The sequence below is a fragment of the Pongo abelii genome, chromosome 5 (genome assembly GCF_028885655.2).
Source record: "Pongo abelii isolate AG06213 chromosome 5, NHGRI_mPonAbe1-v2.0_pri, whole genome shotgun sequence".
Classification (NCBI taxonomy): domain Eukaryota; kingdom Metazoa; phylum Chordata; class Mammalia; order Primates; family Hominidae; genus Pongo; species Pongo abelii.
In genome coordinates, this window is record NC_071990.2 from 110525303 (window position 1) to 110537557 (window position 12255).

A 12255-nucleotide genomic window follows, 5' to 3' on the forward strand; every position below is an offset into this window, starting at 1 on the left:
CCACCCTATAGTTCAACAACATATAGCCAATTGCTAACCAATGTTTTTTCTGTAAATCAACGACAATTCTTGACCAACAGCTTTTGTAATCGCCCCCTTTTCTGATTCATTCTTTTTTCTTTAAACATTTGAGCCTCTATTTTGTTCTCTGGAGCACTCCCCAAGGCAACTTGGAAATGTGTCCTGGGCTGCAGTCCTCAACCTTGGCCCAAATAAACACTCTATATTAATTTTGTTTCAGTTTCTTCCTTTTAGGTCAACACATTAATAGAAGATAAACGGTAATCTGGTAATAAAAATCATCATGAGCCTGGCATACCTGTTATATTAACCTGCAAACAAAATTCAGTCTCTGTCTTCATTCCTAAAGCACATTTTACTGTGTGCATACTTGGAAAGGACAGGGGGTCCAGGTAAGACATGGGATTCAATGCAGAGGATTGGGAAAATGTTTTTTGGGTGGTGTGGGGCTTAAGGTTAGGAAATGACTTACGAGGGTCAACAGAGATTTCTGGGGCACAATTAGAAGCAGTGAGGAAGAAAACCCACCTTCCTCAGCACAGTGCCTTCAGCCCCTCAAAATGCAGTGTGTTAGTGTTTTCATCAACACAATGCTGATGGTAAACCTTCTAAATCTCCGGTGGGCTTGAGGGACTTCCCCTGCGAGGAGATCTGGTTTATTATTACCCAGTACCAGCCAGGCAAACCATGAATAATGTGTAACAGCCATGCTCAAACTTTCGTGGGCAATGAGAATCACTGAATCTGAGATTCTCATTGATCTCAGATTCTCAGAATCACAGAATCTGAGTCCCCTCTCCCTTTCCCCCAATATTCTGATTCTAGGATGGTGCCTGAGAATTTGCATTTATTTATTTGTTTGTTTTTTGGAGATGAGGTCTCACTATATTGCCTAGGCTGGTCCTGAATTCCTGGGCTCAAGATCCTCCCACCTCAGCCTCCCAAAGTGTTGGGATTACAGGTGTGAGCCACTGTAACCCAACAGAATGTGGATTTCTAACAACCTCCTAGGAGGTGCTGGTGTTGCTGTTCTAGAGACTGTACTTGGAGAAATACTAGTTTGAGGAACAGTTTACATTCAACTTGCCAACTTGCTTCATTCTCCTCAGCAGATTTAATATCCTATTGCTTGCTTCCTATGCCCTTATCAAAACCTGCTTCTAGGCAGAGAAGAGACTTGCTTATGCTGAACTATAAATCACCGATAGAGCCAGTGGGTCAATACTTCCTGGAGTGTTTAAATTTATCAGTGTTATCATATTTTACAGGACCCAAAACTTTCTTTCTTTCTTTTTTTTTTTTTTTTTTTTTGAGACCGAGTCTTGCTCTGTCGCCCAGGCTGGAGTGCAGTGGCATGATCTCAGCTCACTGCAACCTCCGCCTCCTATGTTCAAGCCATTCTCCTGCCTCAGCCTCCCAAGTAGCTGGGATTACAGGCGCCCGCCACCATGCCCAGCTAATTTTTGTATTTTTACTAGAAATAGGGTTTCGCCATGTTGGCTAGGCTGGTCTCAAACTCCTGACCTCAGGTGATCTGCCCGCCTCGGCCTCCCAAAGCGTTGGGATTACAGGTGTGAGCCACCACACCCTGCCAGGACCCAAAACTTTCTAAACGGGAGAAAAAAATGTCATGTGGATATTTTAGCTAGCTTGGTAGGAAAAATGCAGTAGAAGGTATGTTTTATTTGGAGGCTAAAGATGTAAATGCCTTCCTCTGTCTCCTCTATACTTAGGGAGGCATGCTCGCCTGCCTCACGTGAACAGCATGGACCTGATGGTTTCTAGGGCCTTCAGCACTAAGAGTATGAGGCTGCCTTCTTTGGAGCAGAGAGAGGGACCTTCCCAATGGCCCTGAAGCCATCCACTTAGGGTGGCACTTCATTCTGCTGAAGCCTAAGGCCAGTTGAACCTAATGAGTTCAGAGAGACCAAATGTGCTAAGAAGCAGTACTTATGACACAAGACACAACACTTACATTGATGAAGGACAAGCGACTGCCTGAGAAGGAAGAAAAGGTTAAGGTAACAAACAGCCAGAGGAGGAGGGAGGGAGGGGGATGAAAGGAAGGATAAGGAATATCACAGGTGGAACGAAGCAGCAATGATGAACTGGAAAGCCTCATTCAAGACCCATAAGAAAGGCAGGAAGAAGAGAACACAAAACATCTTGAGGTAACCTAGGCTGAATGGGGAGGGAAACTGGGGAACAGAATCCACACCAATTTCCTAGAGTCCAGTGGGAATTCAAAAGAGGAGTGGGTGCAAACCACAAACCATGAGATCATAGTTTTCCTGTGGGTGGAGAGCATGACACTGGTAGGTCACATAATAAGTTAGATAAAAAAGAAAAAAAAAAACGTATTGTTTTATGTTAGGGTGACCAACAGTTGTGGTCTGCCTAGGACTGTCCTACTTTTAGCACCAAAATTCCCACATCCTAGGAAACCCCTCAGTCCCAGGCAAATCAGGACCGTTTGAGTTGTTGGAAGGATTATAATTTATGTATATAAGATGGGCACAGTGGCTCACACCTGTAATCCCAACACTTCGGGAGGCCAAGGTAGGAGGGTTGTTTGAAGCCAGAAGTTTGAGACCAGCTTGGCCAAAATAGCGAGACCCTGTTTCTACAACAAAAGAAAAAAAAGAATATATATGTGTGTTTGTGTGTGTGTGTGTGTGTGCGTGTCTAGAATACTGTCTGTCATATAATAAGCAGCACTGTAAGTGTTTGGTTCTATTTGAATTCCAATGAAAATCTTTTAAGGCTATGAACATGTGAGGCTTAACAAATGGTATTCTTATTCAGTCTTGCACCGTTCATGTGACTGAACAGAGAATGAAGTGGTCTCATAAAGCCGCGCTGCCTCCATGATAATCACAGGATCACAGGACATCCTTGTGCAACCCAGCACAGAACAATCGAAACTGCTCTGGTCAAGGGAAATGAGGTTTCATCAGTCATGGGGGAGATGGGGTGGGGCAGGGAAACTAGGACTGGGACCATCTACAAGACTAGGCCAGGGGTGACAAGCATCCCACCCTCCCCAACACAGGATATTGCTAAGCCAGGATGCCACTTAGCATTCTTCTTATCACATGCTCCAGGCAGCACTACCAACTGACCAGGTTGTCACCCAACAGGAAACCTATCATCCCTGGACAAGCTCTGCTAGCCCTAAGGTGTGGAGTTCTCTGAGGGTATAGATAGAGGGGAGAATGCAGAGAAGGAAGCTTCAACTAGGACAGGGTTGCCCTGTGGGAGCTCGGTGTCTGTCATCAGAGCTTCCCTAGGCAACAGTCCCACAGAAGCCCCTGGCTGTCTCTGTGATGTACACCACCACCACTTTCCAGAGTTCAAGGGCCAAGAGGGCCAGGCGACATTAACCTGCTCAGTGCCAGGGTGTGAGAGGAAGTATACGTGATGTGCAGGGAGACAAGGTAACTAACCATCAGCAGCAGCAAATGGCACCATTGATTTTACCTTTATCTCACGCTTTCCAAAGGAAAATTCTGTAAATGCTGCACCTTTTTTTTTTTTTTTGAGACGGAGTCTCACTGTGTCACCAGGCTGGAGTACAGTGGTGGGATCTTGGCTCACTGCAACCTCCGACTTCTTGGTTCAAGTGATTCTCCTGCCTCAGCCTCCCAAGTAGCTGGGATTACAGGCACGCGCCACCATGCCCAGCTAATTTTTGTATTTTTAGTAGAGACGGGGTTTCACCATGCTGGCCAGGATGGTCTTGATCTCCTGACCTCATGATCGGCCTGCCTTGGCCTCCCAAAGTGCTGGGATTACAGGCGTGGGCCACCGCACCCAGCCCAAGTGTTGTAGTCAAAAACAAAAACAAAAACAAAAAACAGCTTGGTGGCCGAGTGCAGTGACTCACACCTGTAATCCCAGCACTTTGGGAGGCCAAGGTGGGTGGATCGCTTGAGCTCAGGAGTTTGAGACTACCCTGGGCAACATGGTGAAACCCCATCTGTTAAAAAAATTCAAAAACTAGCCAGGTGTGGTGGCGTGTGCCTGTAATCCCAGCTACTTGGGGGGCTGAGGTAGGAGGATTGCTTGAATCCAGGAGGTTGAGGCTGCAGTGAGCCAACATCGCCCCACTGCACTCCAGCCTGGGTAACAGAGTGAGACCCTGTCTCAAAAACAAAACGCCTAGCTTGGTAAATGATTAATATAATTTAGGAAAAGTACATAATTTAGAGAAATAAAATCTAGTTACACTAAAATTACTCTTTCAGTTTTTCCAAAACAATGCATAAATAATTCAGGCAAAACTTGGCTTGTTGTCTATATCTCCCACACCCCAAATATCCTTTACCCTTTTTTTCTCCTGTAGATATTGATGCCATGCAAATTCTTGAAGAGGAACTAATATAGGATCTTCAAATTTGGATGGATGATTATTCTTCAGATTCTGGATTTTGAAATAGAATAATTATTTTAGAGTTAGTTTTCTTTTCAAGTCAAAATCATGTTCCCCAATTTTTACGGGGTTTCCAGAAGTTTTATACAACACACGCCCAGGCCATGCAGTCTGACTGAGATATTCCTTGTTCGCTGTCAGAGGCCCTTGTGTTCACCTCCAAGTTGCTCCCCAGTCCGGGGAGCTTATTTGTATAAATACCTCGAAGCCAAGAACTATGTCTTAGAGCCTGGGTGCAGTGGCTCACACCTGTAATCTCAGCACTTTGGGAGGCTGAGGTGGGCAGATCACCTGAGGTCAGGAAATTGAGACCAGCCTGGCCAACATGGCAAAAACCTGTCTCTACCAAAAATACAAAAAAATTAGCCAGGCATGGTGGGTGTGTGCCTGTAATCCCAGGTACTCCAGAGGCTGAGGCAAGAGAATCACTTGAACCTGGGAGGCAGAGGTTGCAGTGAGCAGAGATCACGCCACAGCACTCCAGCCTGGGCGACAGAGTGGGACTCTATTTCAAAAAACAAAAAACAAAAAAACAAAACAAAACAAAACAAAACTCTGTCTTAGTCTTCCTATATTCCCACCTGCCACAATCTCTGGCACACAGCAGCTGAAGAAAGAAAGGAATACATAAATGGGTTAACGCCAATAGCTTTGTGATATGCTATGTTCTTTAAGACTAGTTTTTCCCTAAGTACAACTCTTGCTAAACCTCAGTGGATCTACAGACACTTTACTTATAACTAAAATAAATAAATAAATGTTCTTGCTTTAATTTACTGATGAATAGGGGATGACCAAAAAGATAATAACGTTGTGGTTATACCCCTTAGAAAAAAGAGAAGTACAAAATCAGTTTAGGTTTAGATACTGAATATGTTTTAGTTTGACATAGATTGTCTGTAGGAATCAGAGAAAATTCTTATTGGTTAGCAATCCAGGCTTGGTTCTTGATATTCGTTATACTTTGTCGCCCTCTAAAGCAAGAGAACGCAGGTGAGGCAATAACAGGCCTCTTTTCTGAGTGGGTTTCGGAAGTAGATGGACCAAAGGGAAAAGGGACAGCCGCTGCAGGTGGCACCTTCCCTACTAGGGACAGTGCTTAGAGGCCCTGTTGTGGTCCAAAAGAGGCTGCTGGCCTAGCACAGGTCATCAGGGGTGAGTATTCCAAGGGGAGAAAACCAGGATGTGAGTGTGGCCCACTTTGGGAATACTCACGAAGAGGGCAACAATAATTAGGCCATTTCCTTCTGTCCCCAAGCAATAGCTGACGCGTCTTGTTTCTCAGTTCCAGTGTCTGTGCTCAGTTTGAGGCAATACTGCAGGTTGACTACTATTTCTTTTCTTTTTTTTTTTTTTTTGAGACGGAGTCTCACTCTGTCACCCAGGATGGAGTACAGCGGCATGACCTCAGCTCACTGCAACCTCCGTCTCCTGGGTTCAAGCAATTCTCCTACCTCAGCCTCCCGAGTAGCTGGGATTACAGGCACCCGCCATCACGCCCAGCTAATTTTTGCATTTTTAGCAGAGACGAGGTTTCACCATGTTGGCCAGGCTGGTCTGGAACTCCTGACCTTAGGCGATCTGCCTGCCTCAGCCTCCCAAAGTGCTGGGATTACAGGTGTGAGCCACCGCACCCGGCCTGGTTGACTGCTATTTCTAACCATCTGGAATAAACTATAAATTCAGCAGTTTTCAATGATGAAACACATCATGTCTTTTTAATAATTTAGTATTTGTTGTAGAATGGACTATATCCAAATGAAAATGTATGCAATATTTGTTCTTATTCTCTACAAATCTCAATCTTTTGTGTGTTTGGTTTTTACATTTTGTTTTTATTTTTGAATTGACATATAATAATTGTACATATTTATGGGGTATTGATGTCTCGATACATATAATGTATACTTAGCATATCCATCATCTCAAACATTTATTATTTCTTTGTGTTGGGAACATTCAACACAAATCTAAATCTTTATCAGTTAATCAGGCATCTGGGATCGCTCACAAATTATCATGTTAAGAATACATTCAGATATCCTTTATTAAGACAGAACTAGAGGCTGGGCATGGTGGCCCATGCCTATAATCCCAGCACTTCGGGAGGTCGAGGAGGATTGCTTGAGTCCAGGAGTTCAAGACCAGCCTAGGCAACATAGTGAGACCCCCCCCCATCTCTTCCAAAAAAAGAAAAAAAAAACTAGCTGAATTTTCATATTTGAATATAACCACAGGAGATAAAAGTTTAAGAAAGGGAAAATTGACATTATTAATATAATAAGGATACTGTTTTCTTGACCTACTGTCTTCTACAGTAGGGGTCAGAGAGGAATAATTTTTAGATTTGTAAACAGTTTTTTTTTTTTTTTTTTTAAAGACAGAGTCTCACTCTTGTTGCCCAGGCTGGAGCGCAGTGGCACAATCTCAGCTCACCAAAACCTCCACCTCCCGGGTTCAAGCGATTCTCCAGCCTTAGCTTCCCGAGTAGCTGGGATTACAGGTGCCCGCCACCATGCCTGGATAATTTTTGTATTTTTAGTAGAGATGGGGTTTCACCATGTTGGCCAGGCTGGTCTTGAACTCCTGATTTCGTGATCTGCCCGCCTCAGCCTCCCAAAGTGCTGGGATTACAGGCATGAGCCACCGCGCTCGGCCTGTAAACAGTTTTAAAAAATCAAAAGAATCATATTTCATGTTATGTGAAAATTATATGCAAGTCAAATTCAGTGTCCATAATATGGTTTTACTGGAATACTGTCATTCATTTCCATCTCTGTGTCTGCTTTTGCAACACAGGACAAAGCTAAACAGGTGTGACTGAGACCCTATTGCCAAGAAGGCCTAATATATTTACTATCTGGACTTTACAGAAAAAAAACTTGTCAACACTTTCTTTACAATGTGGAGTAAGCACAGAAAATATGTGCCTTCAGAAAAAAAGGGAAAAAAAAAAATCCCCGAAACTCATTAAATACATTAACTTTGGTAATAAAAGGTTGCTGGTCCCGTCTGCCCAAGCAACACAGACCACAATTTCTACTTTTGATGATTCATGTATTATTTTCACAGACTTCTGATCACTTGTTTTCTTTTTATTATTTATTTATTTAGAGACGGGGTCTGGCTCTGTCGCCCAGGTTGGAGGGCAATGGCGCGATCTCAGCTCACCGCAAACTCCGCCTCCTGGGTTCAAGCGATTCTTGTGCCTCAGCCTCCTGAGTAGCTGGGATTACAGAGACCGCCACCACGCCCGGCTAATTTTTTGTATTTTTAGTAGAAACATGGTTTCACCATGTTGGCCAGGCTGGTCTAGAACTCCGCCTCTGCCTCTCAAAGTGCTGAGATTATAGGCGTGAGTCACCGCGCCAAGATATCTTCTATTTGGGAACCTTTTGTTGTCAAGTATCCAGCTGGGTACTTCGGGAGTTAAAAACATTAATTAAGGCATGGTCCTGGAGTCAAGTGAGGTTGGCGAGAAGTTTGCCATGGACAGCATTTCTGGAGCAAACCCTGTAAGAAGGGCTGAATTCTACATGCCGACATTTCATACATTTCTCCTGCATTTCAGGTTGTAAGTGTGCTGCAGCATGACTGATCTGGCCAAATTCTTCCAGTTTCCTCAAGTGCTTTTCCTTTAGTATCGTTCTGAGTGTTTACAAAGAAACGATTTTCCAAAGCACTTGTGAAGCATCTAGTTCGATTGGAACGCAGTGATGGCTCTATAAAATTCAAAGAAAAGAACCTCCCCGCATGAACAGTTTACAAAAATCGCTTGGGCTGAGGTGGCCGGGTTGTAAAAATTAGCTAGTTATATAGTAATCATTTTTCCATAAATTTAAAAATCTATAATAAAAAATTGACGTAGAACAAATCTGCGGGTGTGTGTGTGTGTGTGTGTGTGTGTGTCTCGGAAGGGATTACCTTATCTCCCAGCACGGTTTTGAACCTTCGCTCAGTTCTCCCTTTAAAGGTCGCCAAGTGGAACGCCCGCCCCCGGACCCGCACTTGCCCCCCTATACTCTCCTCCGGGTCCTCCAGACGGAGCCCGCCCGGCCAGGACACGCCAGCCCCTTCCTCGGCCGGTGGGGCCTCGACCCCCGCCGCCTCGAGGAGGCGCCGCGCCTGCAGTCCACGCGGCCGAGAGCGGGTAGCGGGGAGGGCCGCCCAAGATGGAGGTTTCTCTGTGGTTACCTCAGCGGCGCTCTTCGCAATCTGAAAGTTGGGGCAGCTGAAGAGCCCCACCACCTTCACCTGCAGCGGCCGCTCCGGCAGCGAGGGCGAGCCGCACCTAGCGTGCGGGGGCCCGCAGAGTTGCGGCCTTGCCATGGCCGCGCCCGGGGACGCCCGGTGACCCCCAAACACTGCGCGTCGCTCCGGCAACCGCGCGGCCCCGCCTGCGCCGCTCGCAGGAGGCGGGGCCCAGGGGAGGGGCCGAGGGCGGCCCGTGGCGGCCGGGCCTTTCCTCAACTTTGCGCCTGTTGCTGGGGGTCGCTGGCGCGCGGGCGGCCGCCACCGCGGCCGGGGACGAGCTTGGAGAAAAAGGAACCGGGAGCCGCCCACCCGGGGGCGCCCTCCGGACCCCCAGAGTCCTCGCGCGCGGCCCTCGCCGAGCCTGGGCGCCCGGATTTCGGCAGCGGATCGCCTTTCCGGGTTGGCGGCCCGCCTGATTGGGAACAGCCGGCCGGCTGCCGGGGGAACGCGGGAGTCGGGCCCGACCTGAGCCACGCGGGCTTGGTGCCCACCTGTGCGCGCCGCCCGCGAGGAAGGAACGGCCCGGGGAGAAGGCGCCGCCGGCCGGCCGCCCCGGTCCCCACCGCGGCCGTCGCTGGAGAGCTGGAGCCGCCTCGCCCCCCTGGAGCGCCCCAACCATGAAGCCCAACTTCTCCCTGCGACTGCGGATCTTCAACCTCAACTGCTGGTGAGTGCGTCCGCGGAGTGCGGTCTGGGGGCCACCTTCCGTTCGCACCCATGCAGCCTTCCTCCCCCCATCCCGCCCCACGATCTCAGGGTGTAGGGAAAACCCGAACCTCCAAAGTCCACATCTGGCCCCAGCGCCGGTGGTCCCAGCAGTCACCTTCCCTGCCCCGCTCTTCCCTTCCTTAGGGGCATTCCGTACTTAAGCAAGCACCGGGCCGACCGCATGAGGCGCCTGGGAGACTTTCTGAACCAGGAGAGCTTCGACCTGGCTTTGCTGGAGGAGGTGAGATTGTGCAGCACCGTGCGAAACCCAGGCTGGGAGGAGGGCATCTGGGGACAGACCTTCCCCCTGGGGAAAGGCCAAGCAGGCACCCTCATCACTTCCCTCAGGTGTGGAGTGAGCAGGACTTCCAGTACCTGAGACAGAAGCTGTCGCCTACCTACCCAGCTGCACACCACTTCCGGAGGTGAGAAGCCCACTGGCCTGAAGCCTGTTCTCATCCTAGGAGGCTCTTGGCCCTGCCAGCCCTTCCCTATCCTGCCTGCACCCTCCAGTCTCCTCCAGCCTCCTCTCCCTCTGGATGTGAGAGAAGAAGGGTGAACCAAGAAGGTCCTATGACTTCAGCCCATTTCAGCTTTGTTTTCTGGCTGCTCTATACTCCTCCAAAGGCTGTCGCTTTTGTTCTAGGGCTAGTCCCAGCAGTAGAAAAAAAAAAAAATAGCTGATCAGAGCTGGAAGACAAGGGAGGGGAAGAGGCCTGGGTGTCTCTCCCTGTTTTTCTGGTTATTAAGCAGGGCTTGGCTTTCAGCGGAATCATTGGCAGTGGCCTCTGTGTCTTCTCCAAACACCCAATCCAGGAGCTCACCCAGCACATCTACACCCTCAATGGCTACCCCTACATGGTAAGCCAGACCTCTGACCTCTTCCACCTCCCTTCCCCACCTCCAGTAATACAAGGTAGAGGAGGCAGCCCTCTGAGAGCTGCAGGGGATGGGCAGAAAGATGGTGGCGGTGCCCTGAGTTTCTATCTCTTCCTCCTGCCTGCAGATCCATCATGGTGACTGGTTCAGTGGGAAGGCTGTGGGGCTGCTGGTGCTCCATCTAAGTGGCATGGTGCTCAATGCCTATGTGACCCATGTAAGTGAAGCTGGCAGTGCCTAGGGCTGGGACATGCAGCCCAGTCCTGGGACAGAGAGATGGTACTTCTCTAGCTCTCATACCTGGGGGTGAGGTGTGGGGGCAAGATCTTATAAGGAAGCAATGGGCAAGGCTTATCCATTCTATACCAAACACCATGCCAAGTGACAGATACAGGCTTGATTCAGACATACCCCTGGGACCCTCAGTCTTATCTGCTGTGATCTCATCTATCTTGCTCAGCTCCATGCCGAATACAATCGACAGAAGGACATCTACCTAGCACATCGTGTGGCCCAAGCTTGGGAATTGGCCCAGTTCATCCAGTGTGTGAGCCTGGGCTTGAAATGGGAAGTGGGATGGGACCCAGGGGCTGAGGGTGAACAAGGCCCCAGTCATGGGGAAGAGCTGGTGAGGGAAGAACTCCCGCCTCACCAACCTGGTTCCCCCAGCCACACATCCAAGAAGGCAGACGTGGTTCTGTTGTGTGGAGACCTCAACATGCACCCAGAAGACCTGGGCTGCTGCCTGCTGAAGGAGTGGACAGGGCTTCGTGATGCCTATCTTGAAACTCGGGACTTCCAGGTGAGGACTTGCCAGTTACTTCCCCACCTATATCTCCAGCTTCTCTCCCTCCTCCTCTCAAACATCCTAGCATGAGCCAATGATTCCCTTAGGGCTCTGAAGAAGGCAACACAATGGTACCCAAGAACTGCTATGTCAGCCAGCAGGAGCTGAAGCTGTTTCCCTTTGGTGTCCGCATTGACTACGTGCTTTACAAGGTCAGGCTCCTCCCCTCAACATGCTTTCATATGCTGTGTCTCTTTGCCTACCACCAACCTGTGTAGATCCTTTGCTCAGCTAGTCTAGTCTTGGACCACTGATGGGTGGAAAGTGGGGTAGCCGGAAACTGGTTCTCTGGGAAGAGGCCCTCATATATAAGCTTCTCTCTGGCCCTTACTTTTCCTAGGCAGTTTCTGGGTTTTACATCTCCTGTAAGAGTCTTGAAACCACTACAGGCAATGACCCTTACAGTGGCACCCCCCTCTCTGATCATGAAGCCCTGATGGCTACTCTGTTTGTGAGGCACAGCCCCCTACAGCAGAACCCCAGCTCTACCCACGGTGAGTCACCCCCACCCTTTCCTTGGCGCTTGCCCCACTTGAAGCAGCCCTTCCACTCTTGACTCTCTCCTGCCCCACTGCCCTGCCCTGTTGTAGGACCAGCAGAGAGGTCGCCGTTGATGAGTGTGCTAAACGAGGCCTGGAAGGAGCTGGGTCTGGGCATGGCTCAGGCTCGCTGGTGGGCCGCCTTCGCTAGCTATGTGATTGGCCTGGGGCTGCTTCTCCTGGCACTGCTGTGTGTCCTGGCGGCTGGAGGAGGGGCCGGGGAAGCTGCCATACTGCTCTGGACCCCCAGTGTAGGGCTGGTGCTGTGGGCAGGTGCATTCTACCTCTTCCACGTGCAGGAGGTCAATGGCTTATATAGGGCCCAGGCTGAGCTCCAGCATGTGCTAGGAAGGGCAAGGGAGGCCCAGGACCTGGGCCCAGAGCCTCAGCCAGCCCTACTCCTGGGGCAGCAGGAGGGGGACAAAGCTAGAGAACAATAAAGCTTGGCACTTTAGTGGCTCTGCCTTTTTCCTTGTAGAGGTGACGGGAGCCAGGGGTCAGTGTGACTGTCACACTATAGACCTTAAGGCTCCTACACATCTTCTCCTGTCCCCATACACGCCCCCACCTCCTAC

The 12255-nt window shown here is 49.2% G+C and overlaps 2 protein-coding genes across 9 annotated transcripts in view; one reads left to right on the forward strand and one right to left on the reverse strand.

Annotated features, from left to right (window-relative positions):
• PPIL6 (peptidylprolyl isomerase like 6) overlaps positions 1–8877 on the reverse strand; it is a 53705-nt gene extending 44828 nt beyond the window's left edge. For 3 of the 8 annotated variants that reach the window (XM_054557997.2, XM_003776889.5, XM_054558000.2), the window contains exons 1-2: positions 8648–8877; positions 4349–4444 (exon numbers count right to left, since the gene is read on the reverse strand). In XM_054557997.2, the coding sequence (XP_054413972.1) occupies positions 4349–4444; positions 8648–8782 (231 nt within the window). In that variant the 5' untranslated portion in view covers positions 8783–8877. Of the gene's footprint in view, positions 1–4348; positions 4445–8377 lie in introns of all 8 variants that reach the window. The other 5 variants (XM_054557996.2, XM_054557995.2, XM_054557998.2 and 2 more) reach the window with 5 other exon arrangements.
• SMPD2 (sphingomyelin phosphodiesterase 2) lies at positions 8860–12134 on the forward strand. Its single transcript, XM_024249045.3, has 10 exons — positions 8860–9374; positions 9560–9656; positions 9764–9840; positions 10183–10276; positions 10422–10511; positions 10755–10837; positions 10964–11096; positions 11189–11293; positions 11482–11635; positions 11732–12134. Exons 1-10 carry the CDS (start codon positions 9325–9327, stop codon positions 12118–12120), a joined length of 1272 nt encoding a protein of 423 aa, XP_024104813.1. The 5' UTR covers positions 8860–9324; the 3' UTR covers positions 12121–12134.
• Positions 12135–12255: the final 121 nt, after the last annotated feature.

What these genes read in the sequence shown, in the direction of transcription:
- SMPD2 (XM_024249045.3), top strand. Translation starts at nt 9,325, where the DNA reads ATGAAGCCCAACTTCTCCCTGCGACTGCGGATCTTCAACCTCAACTGC. An exon ending in TCAATGGCTACCCCTACATG is followed by an intron (nt 10,277 to 10,421) that starts GTAAGCCAGACC and finishes TCCTGCCTGCAG; the next exon opens with ATCCATCATGGTGACTGGTT. An exon ending in TCAATGCCTATGTGACCCAT is followed by an intron (nt 10,512 to 10,754) that starts GTAAGTGAAGCT and finishes TATCTTGCTCAG; the next exon opens with CTCCATGCCGAATACAATCG.